Source organism: Hyperolius riggenbachi, chromosome 9 (assembly GCF_040937935.1).
Source record: "Hyperolius riggenbachi isolate aHypRig1 chromosome 9, aHypRig1.pri, whole genome shotgun sequence".
Lineage (NCBI taxonomy): Eukaryota > Metazoa > Chordata > Amphibia > Anura > Hyperoliidae > Hyperolius > Hyperolius riggenbachi.
The window spans coordinates 25,533,848-25,561,363 of record NC_090654.1 but is presented as its reverse complement, the minus strand read 5'-3'; the positions used below and the strand labels follow the sequence as shown (position 1 = coordinate 25,561,363).

General features: G+C 45.5%; 1 protein-coding gene across 1 annotated transcript; it reads left to right on the top strand.

The window, feature by feature from the left end:
* Positions 1 to 65: 65 nt before the first annotated feature.
* SLC25A44 (solute carrier family 25 member 44) lies at positions 66 to 21,860 on the top strand. The gene is made up of 5 exons (XM_068252181.1): positions 66 to 149; positions 6,517 to 6,626; positions 11,420 to 12,071; positions 14,301 to 14,428; positions 17,806 to 21,860. The coding sequence occupies exons 3-5, from the start codon at positions 11,450 to 11,452 to the stop codon at positions 17,995 to 17,997; spliced, it is 942 nt and encodes a 313-aa protein (XP_068108282.1). The 5' UTR covers positions 66 to 149; positions 6,517 to 6,626; positions 11,420 to 11,449; the 3' UTR covers positions 17,998 to 21,860.
* The last annotated feature ends 5,656 nt before the right edge of the window (positions 21,861 to 27,516 follow it).

The following is a 27,516-nucleotide window of genomic DNA, read 5'->3' as shown; positions in this document are numbered from 1 at the left end:
GTCACATGACACAGGCGCGCCAGTCAGCGGCGGCGGTGACGTCACCACGCAGCGCCATTGGCTGACCCGGACACGCCCCTCACTTCCGGGATTGGAGGGGGCAGATGGTGAGGAGAGGAGGAGGGTGATCTGCTGCATGTGTCTGTGCGGTGTGTATTTATGATATATATTGTATAATATAAGACTGTATAGTGTTGTGTCTCTAGTGTGTACCATGTATGTTTGTATATATAGCTATACATATATAGTGCTGAGTGTGACCCCTGTGTGTGTCATGTATGTGTGTGTATACATTCTATAAGTATAGTGCTCTGTGTACATGTGTACAGTGACCTATGTGTATATATATATATATATATACATACATACATACATACATACATACATACATGGGTCACATCATCACTGTGCATACATGACAGACACAAACAGTGACAATATATCACATACATTAGCAAATGGCACACACAGGGGTCAAATCACTGCACACACAGCACTATATTTATAGAATGTAGCTGTGTACACACATACATAAAAAGAGGGGTCACATGCAACACTATACACATACATCAATATACACGGGGGTCATATCCAACACACACAAACTGATAGCTGTGTGTACGTGTGTGTGTGTGTGTGTGTGTACGTGTACATACAGAGCTGTCACTTATACATCTATGTATAGTGCTGTATGTTCATTGATGTGACATTTACCATTCATTTATGTTTGTAACCACAATATAGATATGATATGTGCACAGTCATGTTACCCATGTGTGTAGGTACACACAGATATATATATATATATATATATATATATATATATATATATATGTGTGTACATCTCTATATCATACTGTATGTACATGCAGTCCCGGTGTGTATTAAATATCTTTGTATGTATTTAGTGCTGTAGGTATAGAGTTGTCACTCTTGTATTATGTATGTGTGTTATACTTATTTATATAACGCCGTATGTACAGTGATTTGATTCCTCTGCTCATTACGGTACTTACATATATGTATAGTGCTGCACTGCTTTACACAGTCCAGCCTGTGACATGACCCTGTGTATTATGTAAATATGTTTATTTGTGTGTGTATATATCATTTTTTCCCCCAAGACTTTGACATATGAACCACATAGTGCGGTATGTCCAGGATTTTTTTTTTTTAAATCAGGTGACTGATATAGCTGGCTCATTTACCATTCTATACTGCAAGAGGTGTCAGCAGGTATCAGTCTGAATTAAGTTACTTGATGCAATACAAAGCTGTACTGACATTGGTCACATGTAGCTCCACCCTGTGACAAGTCTATAAAAGAATGGGCATTTGTGAGCAATTCCTGATTAATATTTTGAACAAAAAATCAATTAGAGGATCATTAGTGTTGAATATATTTTTATATATTTTGATGTTTTCAGTTCAAAAGTCTGTTAAAGTAGACCTGAACTCAGAACTTCCTCTCTGCTCTAAAAGATAAGCAACAGCATTATAACCTTTAAAGAAAAACTTTTCTTTGTTACAGCTGGTACAAATCCTGCAATAAATTGGCAGTGTGTCTACTTCCTGCTTTCATAAAAACAGACATAGAGTTAACATCCTGTGTTTAAAGGGAACCTAAACTGAGAAGGAGATGGATTTTTCCTTTTAAAATAATACCAGTTGCCTGATTCCCCAGCTGATTCTGTGTCTCTAATACTTTTAGCCACAGCCCCTCAACAAGCATGCAGATCAGGTGCTCTGACTGAGGTCAGACTGGATTAGCTGCATGCTTGTTTCTGGTGTGGTTCAGCCACTATTGCAGCCACAGAGATCAGCAGGACTGCCAAGCAACTGGCATTGTTTAAAAGGAAACATCCATATCCCTCTCAGTTTACGTTCCCTTTAAAAATGACCTTCTCTGTCAGCTGACAAATTAAATTACACTTGTGATTAGTCACAGAGGAGGGAGAATTAGACAGGCTGAACTCTCTAAATACATACAGGGTGCATTTTTCTATGTTTCCCTTCTGTCCTGTTAAAGAGTTCAGGTCCACTTTAAAAGCATGTGACAGTGTACGCTGGCATTTCGGGATTGGTAATTTTGAACCGGTTGTTCCCAAATATTTCGGATTCCGGAAGCTCTGGTCGTGTTATTTCCCTTCTGTAGACACGCCCACTGCTTATTCCTGGGAAGTTACAACTTTTGTTGGCAAAGCAGGATTCTGTGTCACAAATGTTTGAAGTGTCATTGTGATGTGTCACAACTTAAACAGGGCCGGAAAGTTTAGTCTAAAGGGATAATTGCACCTTTGGAGCTAATTGCATCATCTGGGCTGTCCCTGGAATGACAGTAAATTCACCCCTCACTTTAACAGTAGGATTTACAGGAATCACAATTAGTCCACGCTTCATGTCATTTCATAAAATCTGCAGGCTCACACTTCTTTTATTTACTATTAAGTATTTATATAGCGTCAACATCGTCTGCAGCGTTGTACAGAGTATATTGTCCTGTCACTGACTGTCCCCCAGTGGGGCTCACAATCTTATCCTACCATAGTCCTTTGTCTATTTATGTATCGTAGTCTAGGGCCAATTTAGGGGGAAGCCAATTAACTTGGGCATGTGGGAGGAAACCGCAGTGCCCGGAGGACATTCACGCATTACTGCATTCCCCCACACATCCCACTGTAATTTTCTCCAAACATCAGATCTGTCATAGTTCATCTATTAAGCATGGTTCCTCTATTAAGCTATACCCAGGGCTGTGGAGACGGAGCTGAGGAGTCGGAGTCAGTGGTTTCATAACTGGAGAAGCCAGATCATTTCTGTACCCACTCCATAGCCCTGTGTATACCTATAGATTGTCTGGTAAATCAAGTGTATTAAGATTTCCTGCTTCATTGCTGGCATCCCCTAGCGATCTCCTTGGCTAGTAACGCTTATGTGTCTCCCACCCTTCCCTTTGCATACAACTGTGCACGCTGCTCCAAACATTATCTCTGTACAGTGATCATTCACAAGTTTCTGCCAAAAATGTTCTGATCACCACCAGTGCTGGCTGCTCGTCAGTCGACTATGGAAGGATTAGATTGGGAGCTCCTCTGAGGACAGTCAGTGACATGACTATGTACTCTCTAATGTGCTGGAGAAGATGTCAGTGCTATATAAATACATAGTAATAATATGGTAGGACATTAGACTATGACTATGGTAGGATTAGATTGGGAGCTCCTCTGAGGACAGTCAGTGACATGACTATGTACTCTGTAATGTGCTGCAGAAGATGTCAGTGCTATATAAATACATAGTAATAATATGGTAGGACATTAGACTATGACTATGGTAGGATTAGATTGGGAGCTCCTCTGAGGACAGTCAGTGACATGACCATGTACTCTGTAATGTGCTGCAGAAGATGTCAGTGCTATATGAATACATAGGCCTCAATTCACGGAGCATTATCAAACACTTTATCAAATGTTTGATAATTTACCTCATGGGTAAAATCTCATTTTGAATTCACTAAAGTGTTATATATTTGTTGAACGTTTTATCGGTAAAACATTCGATAAATATATAACACTTTAGTGAATTTAAAATGAGATTTTACCCATGAGGTAAATTATCAAACGTTTGATAAAGTGTTTGATAAACGTTTGATAATGCTCCGTGAATTGAGGCCATAGTAATAATATGGTAGGACATTAGACTATGACTATGGTAGGATTAGATTGGGAGCTCCTCTGAGGACAGTCAGTGACATGATTATGTACTCTGTAATGTGCTGCAGAAGATGTCAGTGCTATATAAATACAGAATAATAAGGGCTCTTTTCCACTATGAAATGCGATCGCGATTCCGATCGCGATCGTAATCGCGTTTCAATTTCCACCATGCGATTGCGATTGAGCTACTATACTCATTATAGTCCAGCTCAATCGCATACAAAACGCGGCAGGACGACGATTGCGCTTTGACCAAAATCGCATCGCAATCGGATCGCACTAATGGAAATTGCTGCTGCAGTTTCCATTAGTTTAATGTACCTTGCGATTTGCGATCAGAAGCAAATCGCAAATTGCAGGCTAGTGGAAAAAGGCCCTAATATGGTAGGACATTAGATTGTGACTATGGTAGAGATTAGACTGTGAGCTCCTCTGAGGACAGTCAGTGACTATGTACTCTGTAATGTGCTGCAGAAAGCGCACACGCTATATAAATACATAAGGATAATAAATAATACAGACTTCATCATACGACCATTGACATGTGACACACCGCAAACAACTGAAATTGTAACATGTCCAAAGGTCTGAATGATCCCTTTTATGTGCTGGAGATTTTCCACTAAACAGCACTGACAGTTTCATCAAGAGGAATATCTCACAGTAACCGCAACAAACATGTATCTACCCAGCCAGACTCCTGCCAGTCGGACCGCTGCTCATCAGCACTTATTAAAGTGTACCAGCGGTGACATGATGAGATAAACATGTCGATGTACAGTGCAAAACATATCAATAACAAAGCTGGTTTTCTTTTTTTTTTATGTTGCCTGAAAGAGTTAATTTTCAAGCATGCAAGTGACAGCTTCTGTCTTGTCTGTACCTTATGGGGAATACAGTAAACCTCACTATTAAGCAATATACAGCCATAAAATATTTCCTGGCAGAATAAAACTTCTGAGAGCAGGGGAGAGATAGAAAAATGTCAACAGTTTTTGTATTTTAACCCTTTATAGGCTGCCACTGAGTAGAGACAATGACACATTTAATCTACTGTACCGTAAATGTTAAAAAATATAAAACAATACCATGGGATATCGAAAGTCATTTTTAGGAGTAGGAGGATAAATACAATCGTTTATCTCATCAGTTTGTTTTCACCTCGGGTGCACTTTAAGGTGCTCATACATCAGGCGATGTGCCAAGAGACACATCTCTCTGTGAACACATCGGATTACAGAGAGAGCTGTCGGCTGCCCATACACTGCAGACCGATTCCCAATCAATTTCGGCATGAAATCTCTGGGGAATCGGTCTCATGATAACGCCTCCGTCGCCGTCCCTCCAAATATAAATCAATAATCAAAAGGAGAATCGCACACCACTGTGGAGGTGCTGGACCATTGAAGACTATAAGCAAAAAATCGGAAAGGTCCGCACACTCACGTGATCCAAAATCAAGGTTTATTCAACCAACGTGACACAAGTCCACTCCATAAACCGACGACTCGTTTCAGGGCCCCGTGGTGTCCCCTTTGTCAAGGTAAAACAATACAGAATGGTAAAAGTTACCATTCTGTATTGTTTTACCTTGACAAAGGGGACCCCACGGGGCCCTGAAACGAGTCGTCGGTTTATGGAGTGGACTTGTGTCACGTTGGTTGAATAAACCTTGATTTTGGATCACGTGAGAGTGCGGACCTTCCCGATTCTTTTCCTCCAAATATAAAGGTGGCCATGTGTCTAGCAATTTTGCGGCCCAATAAACCATCGGATTCTATAATATTTATTGACTTGGAAGATTTTCATCCAATCCTATAAAATTATTGAATTGGACGGTTGATCAGGCCGCAGAATCGCAAGATACATGGCCACCTTTAGACGTTTCACACACCCATGAACCGTGGAATGATCGTGTATTTTACGAGGTGACGCTAGTGGACAGCTCACTTTGTACGAATACCTTTAGTGTGATGGGTAATGTCACAGCTCTCTCGGGATCCCCTCATCCCTTTCAGTTATTCTTTTAGACACACTAGCTGCGATTGAGCGCGTTTTGCTGCGGACGTTAAAAACGCGCACGATTCCACAGGCTGTTGAAGTCAATAACCTCGCTCGGGAAGCGCTTGTCAGGACCGTTTATTCACATCTTCCGTTTGCAATTTTTGTCGTGTTTTTTAAGTTGCACAGCTTTCCGCTTTTTCCCTGCACGTCGCGCGCGTTCGCAATTAAGCAGGTAACACACTAGCTGCAATTGTGGGCGGTTTGCTGTGGAAGGCAAAATGCGTACGATTCCACGGGCTATTGAAGTCAATAGCTTCGCTCGGGAAACGCTCATCGTGTCCATTCGTTCGCGTTTTGGGTTCGTGATTTTTAAATCGCATATCTTTCTGCTTTTTCTCGCACAACGCGCGCATTCGTAATTACATTATAAGCCGCCACAAGCTAAAAACCATGAAACGATGGCGGCAAAATATTGGTGGAAACCGCGAGTCGAAACTTTGGGGTGGCGCGGTTGATAGGCATTACTTACATACATATGGGAGGCTGCTCCTCTAGCGCCCCCCTCCTTCCTTATGGGGTTCACCTTCTTCCAGGGAGAATCAACGGAGGAACCGCAACTGCAAGCTGCCCTGTGGTGTCACGCCGCAGTGCATGCTGGGAGATGTAGTCCATAGATGTGAATAATCACATCGATGGACTACACCTCCCTGCATGCATTGCATATACATCCCTAACAATCTGTGTATTCCTGATGGTGGGACTAATGAGTGATCTGTGTGTTGTTTCTGTGTCTCAGGTCATGTCTCCATGTATACACAGAGGAGCAGATGAGAGAACCCAGCATGGACTAGCTGAAGATGGCTGCATGTAAGATTCTGACTCCCTGAGGAAATGACCACCCAGCAGGTATGGTCCCTCCCCCCTGCCTTGTCTCACATACATTGCATGACAATGGCCTATTACGTATCTCAGGTTGTATTTGTGGGCAGTCCAGTAAAGATCAAACACAACCAATAATGACTGCCTCTGGCTGGGAAGCTAGTGACCCCTAACCCCCCTCTGCCAGAGATCAGCCTAGCGGAGGAAGGGAGGAAACCAGAACTGGGGTAGTATCCCTATATAATAATCCCTAAATGTCCCTGCGTCATCCTCTCCCTGTGTCCGTGCATTTGTGCTACTGCGCATGTGCAGCACGAACAGCTGTTGGGACAGGAGAACGGGGCCAGGGAGCCGGGCTACAGACTGGTGTGTGTGCGCGCATGCGTACTGACATGCTGCAGTGTGACAGACCTAAAGCCCGTTTTCATATGGGTTTAGGTCAACAAGTACAATATGTATACCTAGAGGTGGTATTATTATTATTTTTTATTTCTATAGCGCCAGCATATTCCGCAGCGATTTACAAAGCACCACAATAAGACAACAAGGGGAACATATAGGTACAACCAAAAATGTACAACAGACATTAGGAGGAGGACCCTGCCCTTGCAAGTTCACAATCTAAAGGGTAGTGGGAGGACACACTAGGTAAGGAGAAGTGGGGGGATGGACAAGGCAGTGAGCCTTTGCCTCTGATTACATTGTGGTATGTTTTAGGTTATATTTAGTAAGAAGTACAACGTGATCAGAGGTTGAAGGGGAATGGCCTAAGTGAGAGCGTATGCATGTTGGGACAAGTGAGTTTTGAGGGATCGCTTAGAAGATATCAAAGGTTGGAGAGTGACGGAGGTGATGTGGAAGGGCATTCCAGAGGAGTGGTGTAGCACGTGAGAAGTCCTGTATACATGAGTGCAAGGAGGTGATTCTAGAGGAGGACAGAAGAAGGTCATGTGCAGATCTGAGATTTCAGTTAGGGTGGTATCTGAATGAAGAGCTTGACAGAGAAGAGCAGCAGAGGAAGAGCAGGAAGAGAGATGAATGAGTTCAGTACAGATTGGAGCGGTGCCAGTCTGCTAGTTGGTAGTCCACAAAGTAGTATGTTACAATAGGTTGTGACGTGTGTGTGTATTTGGGCAGTTTCCTTAACACAGAGGGGTTTCCATAAAGGTGTTTCCAGAACAAAGTCCACGCTGCAGCAGAGGTCAGTGACCGGAGTGCAGTGCTGTATATGTTTATGGCTGTTTCCTTTACAGAGCAATGAAGTGTGAGATCCTCTCACCTCTTCGATAAGGGCGTGTGACTGACCTCCCTGTGCCATGTGCTCCATACAAGTCACAGAACTGGTCCCGGCCAGCGTCTGGGAGAGAAATCCAACTCACGCTTACAGCTTCAACTGTGGACACATCACAGACAAGTTCGCTATAAATATCATGTTCAGTACCTCATGCGCTATTTCAGACTTTTTTTGTTCCAAATTGGCTAAGATTTTCACACATCCGGTGTTTCATGAAACAGTTGTAAAGCGCTTTTCTCCCGTAAGACCCAAAGCGCATACGTTTGTCTCAGATCAGTACATAGTGATGTGTACAGGGGGAAAGGTTATGTGATCATAAATGCCAGACTGAACCGGTGGATTTTCAGTTTTGATTTCAATGTGTCCAGGGTTGGAGTTGTCTTGATTAACCTTCCTGGCGGTAAGCCCGAGCTGAGCTCGGGCTATGCCGCGCAGGAAGATATCTCAGCCCCTGATGGAGCGATTTGCTCCATTTAAAATGCTGTACGCGCAGCTAGCACTTTGCTAGCCGCGCGTACAGCTTGATCGCCGCCGCTCTGCGGCGATCGCCCGTACGCAGCGGCGCAAGAGGGGCCCCCCCCCGCCAGAGCCCTGCGCTGCCCGGACCAATGAGTTCCGGGCAGCGCTATGGGCTGGATCGGAGGTGTCTGACGTCAGGACGTCGGCTGACGTCCATGACGTCATTCCGATCGTCGCCATGGCGACAGGAGAAGCCAAACAGGGGAGCGCGTTATATACGCGTTCCCCTGTTTGCTATTGATGCCGGCGACGATCGCACTAGAGGGACACATGCGCCCTCTAGTGGTGTTTCATGTAGCTACCACTCTGGTAGCTTTACATGAAACACAAAAAAAAAAATTAAAAAAAAAAGGATTTTTGCCATTTTGGCAAAAAAAATTAACCGCCAGGAGGGTTAAGTTTGGCAAGGCATTCCACAGGGTAGGGGCAGCATGACAGAAAGCTCTGGCTCCAAAGGTCTTAAGTTGGACTTTAGTTGGGTGGTCATGTTATTGGATCCTTCTGATCTGAGGTTGTGGCGGGTGTGACGCAGTTGTAACAAATCTCTCAGGTATCCGGGGCCTAGGATGTGTAGGGATTTGAATGTTAGCATGCCAGTTTTGAAAAGGATTTTCCATTTGATGGATTATTGCAGTGAAGGGAAGATGGATTAAGATTATATTATTATTTTATTATTAGTAGTATTCTGACAAGTAAAGTGCAAGTCCAAGGTGCATAAAATGAAGATTAAATTTGTATCAGCTCAAAATCATTAGTATCTTATTAACTATTTTTAAAGAGACTCTGAAGCCTCTTAAAAATACTTTTTTTAATTAAAATCATCCTGTTTAATACCTTAATCCTACCTAAACCGCCGTATCCCTGCGCCTGTAAGCTATCTAAACCCTCCCTAACTCGCCCTCCCTCTCCCCTGCAAAATCCACGACTTTCTTGGTCGGGGATTTTGCTGCCCTAAGCGCTTCCGTGTGAGGCAGAGCTATGAGCTGCAGCTCTGCCTCTCAGGGCGTCTGTCAGTGGTGGATCTCCGCCTCTCCCCCGCCCCTCTCAGCGAAGGAAGACAGAGAGGGGCGGGGTAGAGGCAGCGATCCGCCGCTGACAGATGCGTGTGAGGCAGGGCTGCGGCTCATAGCCTTGCCTCACACGGAAGCGCTGCCCAGATCCCCCGGGGATTTAGGGGGTTTTTAGATAGCTTACAGCCGCGGGGATAGGATGGTTTAGGTAGGATTAAGGTGGTTTAATAAAAAAAGGATTTTTAAGAGGCTTCAGAGTCTCTTTAATGCCTGCTTAAAGGGACCCAGAGCTGAACTAAATAAAACGTTTTGTAGATACCTGGGGCTTCCTCCAACCCCAGCCGCTGAAGAGATACGTAGAGTGCTCACTTCACTTGCGCAGACTGGCTCCAACTGACGGGACCCGGTACCGAAGCTGCGGGCAGAGGAATACGGCGGCGTGGGAGCGATCCGAGCGGGTGGGGTTGGAGGAAGCCCCAGGTATCTACAAAACGTTTTATTTAGTTTAGCTCTGGGTCCCTTTAAAGAGACACTGAAGTATCTTTTTTTTTTTTTTTCTTTTACTTTAGTTTCGTATCAAGCTGTCTTTCTTACATTCCAAGCTGATTCGCTGCATCCCCACCGCAGAACGAGTGTTTTATGCCCCTGAAATAGCATAGCAAAGTTCTACAACTTTTCAAGTCGCAGATTTTGCTGCCCGAGAGGCAGAGCTGTGTGCCAGTCAGTCTCTGCCGATCTCCGCCTCTCCCCGACCCTCTCAGTGAAAGAAGACTGAGGGGCAGGGAGAGGCGGAGATTGACTGGATAAGAGGCAGAGCTGCTGCGTACAGCCCTTCCTCTACCAGGAAGCAAAATCCTGAAAAGTGTGGAACTTTCCTAGGCTATTTCTGGGGCATAAATCACTCGTTCTGCTGCCAGGATGCGGCGAATCAGCTTGGAATTTAATGCTGAAGATACAAAATTAATTCAAAAGAGGCACCAATATTGTAGGATATCTACCTAAAAAATGTCAAATCTCTGTCTCACCTATTGACCTGGATAAAAAAAGACGCTTCTGTGTCTCTTTAATAATATTATGAAAAGTTGTTATTATTAACGTTCTTCTTTTCTTGAATAGTTTAGTTTTCCCTTTTTCTCTGCTCTGCTTCCTCCCTTACATCACCTTACCAAATGCTGATGGTTGGTTACCCACAGGAGGTAGCCAGGGGTCACTAGTCAATCTTTTTCTGTGAACACAGATTTTGCCCCGCCCACAGGAAGGAGCAGAGGAAGGAGATGGGTGGGTTCTGGTGATCTCTAAGAAGTTTCTGCGGTTACTGTAGGTCTCAAAAATTTGGCACCCTCCCCTGGACGCTATGAGAACACAGATAGAATGGCTGAGAATGTAGTGTTTGTGCTATGGTGGTCACATACTGAACTTATCAGTCAACTTAAAGGATACCAGAGCTGAAAATGTTTGGAGAAAGAGTGGGAGCAGGGATATACTACCACCTGCCTGATGCCCATCGCATCCCGCGTTCTCCTCTCTGCCCCCTGTAGCTCACCCAAAAAGCCCTATGGCATCCTCTTCCGATTGCCAGGGTCATGCTTACTGCGCAGGCTGGGCTGCACGCGTCCTACAGCAGTGACGTCATGCGCAGTGCACTCCCAGCCACGGACTGGCACTGTAGGACGCGCACAGCCCGGCTGGTGCCTGCGCAGTAAGCCCGACCCTGGCGATCAGAAGAGGGTACCGAGGGGCTTTTTGGGTGAGCTATAGGAGGCAGAGAGGAGAATCGGGGGAGCGGTGGGCATCAGAACAGGTGGTAGTATATGCCTGCATATCTCCCCCCCCCCCCCCCCCCCCCCCGTTTCTCCAAACATTTTCAGATCTGGTATCCTTTAAAAGTAGTTTTTGTAGGAAATCTAGCCCTCTCTAGGTTTTCTGAATACTTCCCAGTCAGCCCTATAGCATTTTGGACTTGTGTCCCTTATTTAACGCATGGCATCTGTCCTTAGGTTTGATGGTGACGACGTTGGACCGGCATCATGGAGGACAAACGGAACATTCAGATCATCGAATGGGAGCACCTGGACAAGAAGAAGTTCTACGTCTTCGGGGTGTGCATGACGATGATGATACGGGTCAGCGTCTACCCGTTCACGCTCATCCGGACACGCCTCCAGGTGCAGAAGGGGAAGAGCCTCTACAACGGGACGTTCGATGCCTTTGTGAAGATCCTGAGGTCAGAGGGAGCCTTGGGCTTTTACCGAGGCTTCTTGGTCAACACCTTCACCCTGATCTCCGGCCAGTGCTATGTCACCACCTATGAACTCACCCGCAAGTACGTGTCGCAATACAGCAGCAGTAACACGGTGAAGTCACTGGTGGCGGGAGGCTCGGCGTCGCTGGTGGCGCAGAGTATCACCGTGCCCATTGATGTGGTCTCACAGCACCTTATGATGCAGCGGAAAGGGGAGACCATGGGCCGGTTCCGAGTGCACGGCGCAGAAGCGAAGCAGACGGTCATGTTTGGTCAGACAAAGGACATTATTGTTCAGATCTTCAGAGCGGACGGGCTGAAGGGCTTTTATCGTGGTTACGTGGCCTCTCTCCTGACCTACATCCCTAACAGCGCAGTCTGGTGGCCTTTCTACCACTTCTATGCAGGTGAGTGGCAGGAATCTGACATTGTTACATGTTTCGTATGGTTTTTGGGGGTTTGGGATGTTCCTGCTGTCTTTATCACCATTTGTAATATTTTCCCACACTTACTGTTGCTAGGACCTCAATAGACCTTTTGGTTTGAAAGCAAACCTGAACTGTAAATTAAAAGTCAAAATAATCATAGACTCCTCAAACTTACCTCCCGTGTAGTCTACTTACCAATCTCTTTCTCCTCTCCTGCATTCTGTTTGTCCACTGTGATCAATGGAATTCTCCGTCATCCATTTTGAAAATGGCCTCTACCCCAGAACAGCTCCCTTGCAGATAGTGCCCTGGTTGGGATTTGAACCTAGGACACAGTGCTGCAAGGCGAGAGTGCTAAGCACTATGCCACCATGCTGCTGCACTTTCCTCATAATTAACCACATACCTGTATGCTTACATTAGGTAGCTTCTCCGTAGGTCAGGTGTCCTTTAGAGTGTCTTATCTCAGAGACATTACAGGAAATGTGAGGAAACTTCCTCCTACCAAGAGGAAGTCACACCTCTAAGATTTGTCAATGATGCACATGTCCCCACTGGAGTTTTCTCTCTACTTCCTGTTTTGGTAAGTAAAGTTTACAAATCCAGCTTCAGCTGTTTTGCGGACACAGATACAGGAAGTCATACCAGTGCTGCCATTACACCAGCTTTTCAATCTATTGGCCATTATTGATGTTTTGTTGAACAGTCAGTTACGCCCTGTACTGTCATAGTCATGTTTGTAGGCGTGTGTTTGTGTGACATTGGTGCTTTTATGTTAGATGTGTAAAGATAGCCATACATCTGGTGATTTTGCAGACCAATCGACTGTCCACTTTGATAATTGGTTTGTAATCTGATTAAAATTGATCGACGATTCGACTGATTTTGGGCCAAAATAGATGAAATTTATTGATTAAGCAAGCTGGAAAATTTCGATTTACTTATCAGATTTACTTACCTGGGGCTTCCTCCATCCCCTAGAAGCCTATGTGTCCCTCGCCGCAGCTCCACTCTCAGGCAATCTCCCGTGGTCCCCTCTGTAGCAGCCGCCGACCCGCTCAGGTCTGCGGCCTCTGTTGCTGCGTAAGCTTATTGTACAGGTGCCAAGGTACAGCGCCTGCACAGAAAGCTCCAGGCTACAGAAGCGCGAGCGGCGCGGGAGACTGCCTGAGAGCAGAGCTGTGGCGAGGGACACATACACTTCCAGGGGCTGGATGAAGCTCCAGGTAAGTAAATCTGACTTTTTTTTTTAATCGCCAGATGTATCCTTAAATGTGCCTGGGCATTAAAGGGACTCCGAGCACCTTTCATGGACATGCCTTTAAGACTCCGACCAGTACTGCAAAGTACTTAAAGATGCATAGCATTCTGTAGCCTGTGCTCTCCTCTTTCATTTGATGCCTGAATCGCCGTTCTACACCATTCGTTCAATTTCAGTTTAGAAATCGCGGCTGCCATCTTGGCTATGTTATAACTTCCGGGTCACCCCCATCTTCTCTGTTAGAGAAGTGCATCACTGAATGAAGCAGGAAGAGGAAGTGACACGCATGGCCATTGCAAGAGGCTCCTCCAGAGGGGTCATAGCACGACTTTGTTGGAAGTCGTCTGGCTTAAAGGCATGCCCATGAGAGGTGCTCGGAGTTCCTTTAAAAGAGCTCGCCGAGTGCCCGCTGTGCTTCTGCGTTCTCATCCCAAGCGACGTCTGATGTATAGCACATGGCACAAGGCAGGAGCTACAGCATCACAATGCCGATTCCCGAAAGATAAAATGCTGAAATTGATCGGGAATCGGCCTGCAGTGTATGGGCAGCCGACAGATCTCTCTCTGATCAGCTTCCATCAAAGCAAGATCTGCCTCTTGGCCGATCTGCCCATACACTGCTACAGTGTTCTCCCCAGAATTTTTTTCCAGCCGGGTGGCATGAAAAAGTAGCCGGGTGGGGCGAGATGAGAGAATGCAGGGCCGGTGCTCTGTGTGCAACTCTGCCTACAGAATAGGAGGAGGTCAGCCGATGACAGCCGGGTGCTCACCAAAACTAGCCGGGTGGAGCACCCAGCTAAAACAGCCTGGGGAGAACACTGCTGCTAGATGTATGGGCACCATAAGATTCTAAATCCTGTATTGTAGACGCTCTCCACCTCTGGCAGGACATGGGAGTACGCAGATAGTTTTTGTGTGCCACTGACAGTCTGTCTTTTGTCTTCCAGAACAATTATCGCGGCTGTCACCGAAAGACTGTCCTCACCTCTTGCTGCAGGCCATATCCGGACCCCTGGCAGCGGCCACTGCGTCCACCCTCACCAATCCTATGGATGTCATAAGGGCTCGAGTGCAGGTAACTGAGCACCAGGCACCGAAATTGCCTCTAGCACGCTTCAGCACCTGTCACCTACCTGCTATCTACCAGGAAGCCTGCGGGGGCAGTAGTGTGTGGGTTAAACAGGCTTTATGTAAATGGCTAGGAAGTAGGCAAGCATGGGCAAGTCAGCAATCAGTGGCTATGTGGCCTTTCTCTGCTCTAATAACCACACCTCTACCATGAACTCTGCCCAACAGGTTAAAGAGGAGCTGTCAGCCATACTATCTCAGAAAAAAACACATATATAAGTAAATACTTGCTCTACTTACATAACATATGTGTTGTAATTTCCACCGTTTGATTTTAGTGATTTGTCTACAGTAAAAAAAGAGAAAATCCTTCTTAGCATTTCTCATTTTAACTGGCTATTTTGAAGCCAATCCTGATGTCATTTCCTCCCTTAATTCACTTTACAAAGTGCATTGTCTCAGCGTGAGAAATACATGCCAATCAGAGAGGAACCAGAGGTGTGGGAGGGGAAAACAGGAGGGAAAGAGTCTTCAGCCAATCAGGCTGCATTAGTTAAGTCTGAGGGGAAATAGAGAAGCAAAAAAGGACAACCCAGCATGCCCTGCAACTTCCTTTGTGTGGCAATGTACCAAATAAGAGTCAGGTAAACTGGGGAATGCTCATTTATCAACAAGAAAAGTAATAGTGATTGTAACTTCTGGATTGCCTGGTTAGCATCCTTATTACTTATTTACCAGATAAAAATAAAGAATTGATTTTTGATTTTATACCCGACCGTTACACTAGTGTTTGGTTGATTTTACAGAGTGATGAAATGTCACATAGCAAAGCCTTGGTGGAGGAGGGCTGAGTCACCTGCTGGCTTTTTGTATACTTGAGCCTCTAGAGGTGAAGTCTCGCTGGCCTTATCTCACCACCCGACTCGCTGAGCAACTGATTAAACAGTTAAAGGAAACCTGAAGTTAGAAAAAATAAAAATGCCCATTTACTTACCTAGAGCTCTTTCCAGCTCCATGAGCTCCTCTTGGTCACTTGTCATAATCCAGCACTTCACACACCGGTCGTTCCGCTGGTGTCCTCCTCCAACACTAGATGTGCTGCCCCGTGCTGCGCGCGTCCTCTATCGTGTTCCCCTTAGCCCGGGAGTGCACTGCGCTTGCGCAGTAAGCAAAAATCTCTGTCGCGCATGCACAGAACACACTCGAGCACGGGGGTGCGATAGAGGATCACGCATACGTAGTAGCGAAATTGGTCGCACTAATTGATTGCACATGCTGCAAGATGTCGGGCCAAAGTTGGTTGATCGGGTGTGCGGCAGTATGGCGGATGATTTTGGAACGAGCGACAAAATGATGAAACCCCCACCGCTGCCCCCCTAATTTATAAATGTGTCCCCCCCCATGTGTGCATTTATACATTACCTGTCCTGTGTCAGCCTCCACGTGGTGCCCGTCTCTGAAACCTCCGGGTGGATTGTCTGTCAACTCCGTACATGCCACTGCCACATAGCGTGTGACGTCACACTCTGTGCGCCACCGCCAGCGTGTATGCATCTGATAGACGATCCACCGGAGACGGGCGGACACCACGTCAGTGTTCTCTGCAGAAATTTTTCCCAGCCGGGTGGCATAAAAAAGTAGCCAGGTTGGGCGAGATGAGGGTACAGGGCCAGTGCTGCTCTGCACAACTCTGCTTACAGTATAGGAGGAGGAGCTTATACCCAGGGCTGTGGAGACAGAGTTGAGGAGTCGGAGCAATTTTGGGTACCCAGAGTCGGAGTCAGTGGTTTCATAACTGGAGAAGTCAGATGGTTTCGTACCCTCTCCAGTGTTTTTTTCCAGCCGGGTGGCATGAAAAAGTAGCCGGGTGGGGCGAGATGACAGAATGCAGGGCCGGCACTTCTCTGCTTAAAGCAGAGGAGGTGGTGAGCCGATGACAGCCGGGTGGTCATCAAAACTAGCCGGGTGTAGCACCCGGCTAAAAGTCCCGGCGGAGACCACTGCACGCGGAGGCTGACACAAGACAGGTAATGTATAAATATACATCTGGGGGGCGTGGGGGGGAGTAGGGCATTTATACATTAAGATGGATGCTGCAGGCTCGGCCAATTCCATGTTAAAATTTCATGTTAAATTGCAGTAAATAAGCAGCTTCGACAAAGATGCAAATCTCTCTCTAATCAGATTTCATTAGAGATAAATGTGTCTCTTTGTCGAATCTGCCCATAATCTTTTGATGTATGGCCGCCTTAAAGTGGATCAGAGATAAAGTTTTACTCATTGCATTGTCTTCCTTTCCTATTGTTTATAGGGCATTCCTCAAGCCAAATCCTTTTTTTATGGTTTCAATACCCTAATTCCCTTTAAACTAATTAAGCCTCGCTCACAGCTCCTCCAGCGTCTTGGCACTCTGAGACCCCTGTAGCAAGGGCTTATGGGAGCTCAGTCTGGGCAGGAGGAGGTGTTACTAGCCAGAGGTTTCAGAAGCAGAGGGGAGAAGAGGGGGAGTGAGCTTTTCACAGGCTGAGGGGTGTAGATGCAGAGCAGCTTGCCTGTGTGTAATGAAGACGAGCAGAATATGGCTGCTCTCATTGTATCACAGGAGTAAATAATCATATACTGTTGAAGCTGTCTGCAGCTAGATATGCTGTGTAAACTATCTAAGCTTTAGATAAAATATATAGACAAGTAATTTGTTATAGTTAGTTTTTCATCTTGGATCCGCTTTAAAGGTCTAGTACAGAGTGCTTTGCATACAATCCATTTTGGAAGCGAATGTCCCCTTTCTGCATCTGAATATAATTTGCAACCTAGTGTTTATCTACTTAGGTTTTATTGCTTCTAGTGTTCCAGCTTGCTGTGAGTGTCTTTAGTGCAGAGGGTTAATAATCCAAGTAATCTAATGATTAATGATTGATTGTATATAAATTGACCCTTCCCCTAAGCACCTCCTTTCCCCTTTAAAGTGGACCTGAACCCATGCCTATGACACAAGGAAAACACAGATTAATCCACCATGTGTGTGTTTAGAGTGAAGAGCCTAATTCCCCCTCATCTGCAAGCAATCACAATTGTAATTTGAGCTCTCAGCTGTGTCAGCTCAGGAATTTTGGCAGCTTCAGCTAAATTGTAAACACAGGATGTTAACCCTTTGTCTGCTTCCATGAAAGCAGGAAGTAGACACACAGATTTATTGCAGGAGTTCCATGGACTGCAACTAGTAAATATTTTTCTGTAAAGGTTATTATGCTGTTGCTTATATTTTAGAGCAGAGAGGAAGTTCTGAGTTCAGGTCCACTTTAAAATGTTAGTCCCTTAGCAGGATGAGCCCTTAGCTTGAGTATATGTTACCTGATTCTCACTGGCGTCCATCTTGTTTTACAGGTGGAGGGTAAAAGTTCCATTATCAAAACATTCAAGCAGCTCATGGCGGAAGAAGGGCCCTGGGGCCTCACCAAAGGCCTCTCGGCCCGCATCATCTCCGCCACCCCCTCGACCATCGTCATCGTGGTGGGCTACGAGACCCTCAAGAAGCTGAGCCTGCGGCCGGAGCTGGTGGACTCGAGACACTGGTGACCTGTGAAGGGCGGAGCCGCTCCGCAGCGATAGCCGAAGCGTCCCGGAGACAGCTGCTGTGCAGAGTGACGATATTCCACTGGATTGTACACCATCGTGTGTATATTTCTGTGCAAGAAATCGAAAAGACGTTATTATTGTACAGAAAGATTTTTTGTTTTCTAACCACAAAAACCACTGCTGCTGGGCCAATCCTGGGCACGGGGTGGGCACGCAGGGATTGGTTAACCCAGTACCCGCTGTATATGTGTACTCCGCGCAGTCACGTCTGTGTGAGTGTTCGTTGGTGCCCTCCCCATCCACCTTCGTTACTGTGGTCGATCGTGGCACCGCCTTGCCCCAATTTATTTTTTTATTCCTTATTTAACAAAAAAAAAAAATGGAAACGGCGTTTATCTTTTTAGAATGGACTTTAGAATTTTTTTTTATATACAGAGTTCTATTTGATTTTATTTAATGTGATTGCCAAATTGAACGAGTTGCACAGGTGAAGAAGCCTGATTGGGCAATGGTGTGACTGCAATAAAGTGATTTGGGTGCATCGCAAGCTGTGACCAGAAGGGGGCGTCCCTAGTGCACGACGAGCCTTGATCTTCCTGACTTGTAGCTGAGCCCCGCCCTAATCATGTCATTGGCTGTCGCTGGACCCTCACTGGCCAATAGAGTCTGTAGGATTAACTAGTGTGGCGGCTGGAGACGGACTAATATCCCTGCACACTATCAGACTTTTTTTTAACAGACTAGATCAGGGGTGTCTAACTCAATCGCATAAGGGGCTAAAATCTAAAACATAGTCTAAGTCGCGAGCCAAATTGTTTTGTTAAGGCCTTGTTCACACTAGGGACATTGCTGTGCGCTTTTCACAGTGCATTGTGCTGTGCGCTTTGCTAGGTTCAGCTTTTTACATTGATACTAATGTACCACGTTCACATCTATGCGCTTTGTTACTGTCCATTTGAGAAACTTGGTGTTGTACGCATTTCTGTGCTTTGCGCTGTGAAGAGCACAGCAATAAAAGTGAATGGGTGCGCTTTTTTAGCATATAGAAGCGCACAGCAATGCGCATTAGAGATGCGTTTTTTTACCCCTAAGTTTAAAAAAAAAAAAAATTTTCAAATGAAAACAAATCTTTATTGACAATTGCTATATCAAATAAGCAAAACATGCTGAACAAAATCGCATTAAAGCGAATAGGTCCGCTTAACAAAAGCGCACTAAAACGGACTGAAACGTGTTATGAAACGCATGCATTTTATCATGAGATGAAAAAAGTTTCTGAATGCACCCAATGTAAATGAGGCCTAAGATTGAACATTTATTGAACACTCTCAAAGTAGTGGCCTAACTATAGTGACCGTGGGGGCCAGTTTCTCCCACTTCTGCAGAGTAGCACAGTGGAGCAGTTAAATATTTAACTGTCCCAGCACTGTCAGGCCTGCTCTTTCCCCTTTTGCAGAGTAGCGCAGTGGAACAGGTCAATATTTACCTGTCCCAGCTCTGTCAGGCCTGCTCCTCCCCCCTTTGCAGAGTAGCGCAGTGGAGCAGTTTGATATTTAGCTGTCAGACCTGCTCCTCCCCCTTCTGCAGAGTAGCGCAGTGGAGCAGTTTGATATTTAGCTGTCACAGCACTGTCAGGCCTGCTCCTCCCCCCTTCTGCAGAGTAGCGCAGTGGAGCAGTTTGATATTTAGCTGTCACAGCACTGTCAGGCCTGCTCCTCCCCCCTTCTGCAGAGTAGCGCAGTGGAGCAGTTTGATATTTAGCTGTCACAGCACTGTCAGGCCTGCTCTCCTCCCCCTTCTGCAGAGTAGCGCAGTGGAGCAGTTTGATATTTAGATCTACTGTTCCAATAGAAAATCTTCAAGATGAATTGTGACTCAAATCAAGATGCTAGCCACACGCAGGGGTTTGGATGCCAACAGGGGTCCCCATGGTAATTTTGCTGAGGGGTCCCATGAGTTGCTGCACCCCACCTCAAACTAACAATGGTTCAACCAGAAACACCATCACCAGTGTACTCCTCTGGCCAGGAAGACAGTGAGCAATTACTGCTTACAGTGATGGACATTGGAAGCTCTGGAGGGCCACATAAAATGGCAAGTAGGGCCAGATTCGGCCCTTGTGTTTGACACCTGTAGCCTAGATAATGATTCTTTTTAAAATAAAAACAAACAAAAAAACACAAGCTTTATCTAAAAAAAATTAGGGCCCTTTAAATTGATATATTAATCAAAAAGTATGACCTTCATAGCAAAACGTGTAGTATAGGGGCCATTAGTGAGTACGCTAGATCATCGGAATCCGCATAACTTTGCACTGCATTGCGTGTAGAGGTTGGGCCAGTGGGGTGCATAATCGTCATCTGCATAGCTTTATACTGCATCGTGGTGGGTAGTATAGGTGGCCATGGGTGGGTGTGGCACATGATTGGCATTTTCATAACTTTGTACTGCATTGCAACGGTAAATGTGGGAGGAGCCATGAGCTGGTTCAATGCATGATCGGCACTGAACTAGCTTTGTACTACGTCAAGCAGAAGAAAGCTAGTAGTGGCCTAGTCGGTCCAGTATTCCATTAGGTCAGTGGGCCAGATTTATCAAAGCATTAGTGACAGTTTTTTCTTCTTAAACTGTTCTAACCAGCAGAGGAACTGTTCTGCATGATAATAAGAAACTTCTCGTATCCTACTTAATAGCGGCAGTTTCTCAAACCTGTCCTCATGACTCCCCAATGTGCATGTTTTGCAGGCAACCTCACCTATGCACAGGTGGGGTAATTAATGTTTCAGCTACATGGAATCCACCTAGCTAAGACACTAAGGGGGAAATTTATCAACAGTGTCTGAGACAAAATATTGGTAGGTTTTTAGAAATCGGTGCAGAACTGTCTCAGACATCCTAAGAAATCACTAGATAGTGCATATTCCTTCTTAAACTGTAGTAAAATAGGAGGAGCTAGGAAGGTCTTTCAGGCAGTGCAGTGTGTGAGGGGAATTGCTGTTGCTGGGGTAACCAATACATCTGTATTTATACCAGTAGGTTTTGAGGAGGAATTCAGCAGGGGAGAGGAGAACATCACAAATCATGTGTAGTCTGCACTCTGCACTAGCTATAGAACTGCTATCAAGCACTTCTTATCTGCAGCAGTTTAGGGATGGATTTGCACTTTTCCTAACTGTAGTGCAGCTCTAGAAATCCACGCTAAACTACCGCTATTACCTAGGTTTTAAAAAGGTTCTTCTTTTTATGCAGAACTGTTCTTCCTGCTGGTTAGAACTGTCGGTAATACATTGATTAATCTGGTCCTAATTACCCACCTGTGCATAAGTGAGGTTGCCTGCAAAAGATGCACCGTTGGGGAGTCGCAAGGACATGTTTGAGAAACACTGCATTAGGTTTTTGCTGAAATCTGACGAGATACCGAATGCAGAACAGAGGTGTCCATGTAAACAAGGAATATCAGTCAGATATGAATTGTTAACCTAATCTGAAAAGAAAATCTGATAGTGTTTGGGGGTCTTTAGTGCCAAAAAGGCGGAGCTTGGCTGGAAGTCCGGAACATTAAGGCGTGATTTAGGAGCGTGTACAGAGACTGCACTGTGCGTTATCAGAGGTACTAGAAACAGCTGCACTTTGGCGTTATTCGTATTTCGGTTATGTTTGTGGTGTGACCAGTCCTTAACGCATTAAACCCGTTCATAGATAAACTGCTTGTCCTACAATGAAACTTAGCTCAGGAATTGTATTGTTTTGGGGAAATCGCTCTGTGAAAGGGTGCATCAAACACAAGATTTAAATAACGCCACTAACCTTTATTTGTATGTGTTGGATGAAAACATTACACCAATGTTGTTTTAGAACTACAACCCTGTCTGTGAATTTTACTCTTTATGGTGCTCTTCATACTAAGTTTTGCCTTTTATGTGAGTCAGGAAGATGAAATGAATGATGGGAAATTATCTCATACCGGCATTTCTCTGCGCACTCTAGCCTACTGCTTTCTGCTCATTCATTAATCATCTTGTGACCATTCAAAGCACATGTGGGGGAGGAGACTGAGCACTACTGCTTAGCCTGCTAAAGTCTCCACCTCCCTGAGTGTTTTGTCTGGTGACAGTAGGATCTGCGAGTGAGCAGAAGCAGCAGGCGAGAGTGAGCAGAGAAGGCCTAGTTTCAGATATTTTACGATCAACCAACAATGATGTCGGCATTATCACATGACTGGGTTTCATTAGAATCTGTAAGCAAGCTTTTTACTATCAGAGGTAACATTTTGATTTCTCTGAGCGGGCTCTATCTAGTTCAATCTTGCTGCTTCTCATATGGAGACAATGGAGTCCTTGGAGTCCTCCTATCGCACACTGGTTATAAAGAACACTTGAAGTGAGAGGGATATGGAGGCTGACATTTATTTCCTTTTGAACAATGCATATTGCCTGGCTGTCCTGTTGAGCCTCTGCCTTTAAAGCAGGATTGTCACTATAAAAATCAAATTTCAACAGCAACTGGTCTGAGTGTGTTAAAGTGCAACTATTAGCCATACTATGCCAGGGAAAAAAACACAAACTTAAAGTGAACCTCCGGACTAAAAATCTACTCAGCAGAACTGAAAAGGCTTGGTGTTTCTTTAACAGTTTCACAGCACCAGAACTTTGTTTTTCTTACCAAAGCATCATTTTTAGCTAAGCTCCACCCATCAAAGAAAACTGCCCAGGCTTTTTCTCCTTGATGCTGTGCAGAGCATTATGGGATTTCCTATGTTATTCACGCTGCCTAGCAACTGGGAGAGGTGCTCAGGACACAGGACAGTTGGAACTGTGTCTCATGCTTCCTGTCACCTCCTTTCAACCAAAAATATGGCTGCCCTCATGAAATCACAAACATTTGCCTGTTCTTTTAAAACAGGGTGGGTAAGAGAATATATTACCTATCTATTTTAATTAACATAACTAATGTAGCTTAATGACAGTATGTTTGTTTAGGCTGGAGTTCCTCTTTAAGTAGATACTTACTTGCTCTGCTTGCATAACAGATGTATTGCACCACGTTTTGATTTCAGTGTATTTTATATGGTGAAATGGCCATGGCAGGGGCCATCTTGGTTCCCACAGGCTTCGGCATCCGTCTCCCCCCTCGCATCTCCTTTCCTCCCTGCACTATTATAGAGCATAGCGGGGTGGAATAAAGGCAGTGGGCACAAACTGATCTGCTCATGGTGGCACTGGAGTTCCTGTCTATACACTGTGCAGTACTGCCGGTGGGAGTGCAGAGTACATAGACAGGGACTCCAGCACGTGGAACCATATGGTGAGTCTGTGCGCACTGCTTTTATTCCTCCCTGTGTCGCTGAGTAATACTGCGGGGAGGAGAGGAGATGCGTGGGGGGGATTCAGGGCAAGGGGGGATCCGGCAGGAGTGCGGAGAGGGCACACAACAGGAGGGGGGGCCGAGGACAGTGACAAAGGGACCGCTTCTGGCCTCCCTCCCTGCGTCCTAGCAGCTGCAAGTTACCAAAAACAAGCGGCCAATCAGAGAGGAGCAGAGGTGAGGGACAGAGGCTTCAGCCAATCAGGCTTAATTAGCATGCATTACAACGTCTCTTCTGCGTCAAGCTTACAAGAAAAGAGCCTGGGGGTATGGGAACTAATAATCTATTGAAAAAAAAAGTGAATTTGATTTTAAACTTTTGAATTGCTTTGCTAGCATCTTTTTTACTTAACCGAATTGATTATGGATTTTATGCCTGACAGTTACACTTTAAGTGATAAAGATGCTAATCCTGCATTCAAAACTTTTTCTGCTGTTATGGTTTGCCGTTTTATCTCATACCTTAGGAGCACTGGCCCTTTAATTGCCATTGCTTTCAGCTGGCAAAACAGTTGCATGCTGGCGGGTCTTTTTATCTATAATATATTCTTCCTCTTCCCTTTATTTCCCTCTGCTTCTAATGACATAAGTCGGTACACTTCCTAGTATAGAAGTGGGAGTGTCTGAAGACTCTGGGAGGAGGGCGGGTAACGAATACACAATTAGCAAGAGGAGAAAAAAGAGGGAGGGAGGAAATGTCAGGATTAGCTTCATTCACAGGTAACCAAGATGGAAACTGTCTAGAATAGGATTCTCTGCTTTTCCTTTATAAAATTCACAGGAATCATAACGTGGACAGTACAATTCATCTGTTACGTAAGTAGAATTTATCTACTTATATATGTGTTGTTTATTTCTAGGTTAGCATGGGTGTCGCTTGTTCTCTAATACTTTAAGCCACAGCCCCTGAACAAGCATGCAGATCGGGTGATCTGACTGAAGTGTGACTGCATTAGAGTTTCACTTACCTGTGGCTTCTGCCAGTCCCCTGCAGCCATGCTGTGCCCACGCCGTTTCTAAACAATCCTCCGTTCCCCCGCCGTGGTTCACTTTCGGTCGCGCTGACTTGTAAGTCGACATCCACTGCCCCTGCGTGGCGCGCTCCTGTGGCCAGGATCGTCCTGCACATGCACATTATGAGAAAATCTCTATTGCGCCTGCGCAGTACACTCCTGGGGATGGGAGTGCAAATGCAGATGCGCGTGTCCATGGCTGCTGGAAAGCGACTGCCAGAAGCAAAAGTGAGCCGCGGTGGGGGAACGGAGGACTGTTTGGTAACGTTACGGGCACAGGGTGGCTGCAGGGGACTGGCAGAAGGCCCAAGTAAGTGAAACTTTTTTTTTTTCCATCTGCAGGTCCGCTTTACGATACTACTGCAGCCAAAGAGGTTGGGCTGCTGGGAAACTGGTAATGTTTAATAGTATATAAATATGGCAGCCACCATGTGCCTCTCACTTCAAGTCCCCTTAAAGAGGAACTGTAGTGTAAATAGCATAATTAATAAAATTGCTTATTTTTTACAATATTCACGTACACATTATTTAGTCAGTGTTGGTCCATTGTAAATTCTTTCCTCTCCCTGATTTACACTCTGAAGTGTATCACTGGTGGTGACATTTTTAGTTCTGCCAGGTGATCTGTACAGAATGTTCGTTTACTGAGAGCTCTATGCACAGAGGGAGATGCTGCTTGCTTGGCTGTTGGAAAAAGCCCTTATTTCCCACAATGCAACGAGGTTCACAGATCGCAAAATGTCAGAACCATGGTCATGACATCACACTATGGGAGGGGTTTCACCACAATATATCAGCCGGTAAAGATTTCTTGTGGGAAAGGGGTATCAGCTACTGATTGGTGTGAAGTTTAACCATTGGTTTAAGTTCCTCTTTAAAGGACCCCTATCACCAAAAAAAAATTCAAAATACATGCATTAAAAGTACTGTACATTTCTCCCAGAGTAAATTGTACTATATTTTACTTTTTTCCTATGTTGCAGTCACTTACAATAGGCAGTGAAAAGCTGGCAAAAATGACAGGTTTTGGACTAGTAAGTATTCTCATGGGGGATTTTCAGTATTTCCTTTATTATGCTTTACAAAGAAAAAGATCTATACAAAAATACCAGCCAGCGAGAATCCCCCATGGGGAGATGGACTAGTCCAAAATCTGTCAGATTCTAACTACCTACAATAAGTGACAGTGACATGAGAAAAACTGGCATGAAGCCGAGGGTGCTTTGTAGCTGTGTTCCAGTCTGACCTGTACCGTTCTGATGGAGATGCAGCGGACACGGTTATCATACGCACACACGTGGCTACTCTGTATTCCAGCATTGCATTCTGGGAGGAGAATCATCAGCATTATTGTGTACGTATGAATTCGGTTACAATAGTTTTATAAATGTTCCTTTTTTGGCAGCCAGACTTGTACATGTTTATTGTCTTGGCCCTAAAATAACTGTTAATGGAATGGTGCAGAGTAAATACTTACAGCCCAACTAAAGCAATCAGTGAAGTTGTTAAATTCTGAAAGCATACCTGCTGTGAAGTGTAAATTGTCAGTATTGCTTTAGGCATTTCTCTTTAAAAATAAAAATCTGCTTTATAGCTGTGCTTGTCTGCAGCTGTGCACCTCTCCATACAGATGTTTGCCCACTGCACCGGTTGTGATCCTGTTCAGAACATGACTTCCTGGAGTCCTACTTCCTGTGCTAGTGACTGATGCTAGCTCCTGCCTGTCTCACCTATCCATACAGATGTACGCCCTCTGCATTGGTTGTGATCCTGTTCAGAACATGACTTCCTGGAGTCCTACTTCCTGTGCTAGTGACTGATGCCAGCTCCTTCCTGTCTCGCCTATCCATACAGATGTACGCTCTCTGCACTGGTTGTGATCTTGATCAGAACATAACTTCCTGGAGTCCCACTTCCTGTGCTAGTGACTGATGCCAGCTCCTGTCTGTCTCACCTATCCATACAGATGTACGCTCTCTGCACTGTGGCTGTGCTCCTGATCAGAACATAACTTCCTGGAGTCCAACTTCATGTGCTAGTGACTGATGCCAGCTCCTGCCCGTCTCACCTATCCATACAGATGTACGCCCTCTGCACTGGTTGTGTTCCTGATCAGAACATGACTTCCTGTGCTAGTGACTGATTCCAGCTCCTGCCCATCTCACCTATCCATACAGATGTATGCCCTCTGCACTGGTTGTGATCCTGATCAGAACATGGCTTCCTGGAGTCCCACTTCCTGTGCTAGTGACTGATGCCAGCTCCTGCCTGTCTCACCTATCCATACAGATGTACGCCCTCTGCACTGGTTGTGTTCCTGATCAGAACATGACTTCCTGGAGTCGCACTTCCTGTGCTAGTGACTGATGCCAGCTCCTGTCTGTCTCACCTATCCATACAGATGTACGCCCTCTGCACTGGTTGTGTTCCTGATCAGAACATGACTTCCTGTAGTCCCACTTCCTGTGCTAGTGACTGATGCCAGCTCCTTCCTGTCCCACCTATCCATACAGATGTACGCTCTCTGCACTGTGGCTGTGCTCCTGATCAGAACATAACTTCCTGGAGTCCAACTTCATGTGCTAGTGACTGATGCCAGCTCCTGCCCGTCTCACCTATCCATACAGATGTACGCCCTCTGCACTGGTTGTGTTCCTGATCAGAACATGACTTCCTGTGCTAGTGACTGATTCCAGCTCCTGCCCATCTCACTTATCCATACAGATGTATGCCCTCTGCACTGGTTGTGATCCTGATCAGAACATGGCTTCCTGGAGTCCCACTTCCTGTGCTAGTGACTGATGCCAGCTCCTGCCTGTCTCACCTATCCATACAGATGTACGCCCTCTGCACTGGTTGTGTTCCTGATCAGAACATAACTTCCTGGAGTCCCACTTCCTGTGCTAGTGACTGATGCCAGCCAGTCCATCTCACCTATCCATACAGATGTACTCCCTCTTCACTGGTTGTGTTCCTGATCAGAACATGACTTCCTGGAGTCCCACTTCCTGTGCTAGTGACTGATGCCAGCTCCATCCTGTCTTGCCTCTCCATACAGATGTACGCCCTCTGCACTGGTTGTGTTCCTGATCAGAACATGACTTCCTGGAGTCCCACTTCCTGTGCTAGTGACTGATGCCAG

What these genes read in the sequence shown, in the direction of transcription:
- SLC25A44 (XM_068252181.1), top strand. Translation starts at nt 11,450, where the DNA reads ATGGAGGACAAACGGAACATTCAGATCATCGAATGGGAGCACCTGGAC. An exon ending in TTTCTACCACTTCTATGCAG is followed by an intron (nt 12,072 to 14,300) that starts GTGAGTGGCAGG and finishes TTTGTCTTCCAG; the next exon opens with AACAATTATCGCGGCTGTCA. An exon ending in TCATAAGGGCTCGAGTGCAG is followed by an intron (nt 14,429 to 17,805) that starts GTAACTGAGCAC and finishes CTTGTTTTACAG; the next exon opens with GTGGAGGGTAAAAGTTCCAT.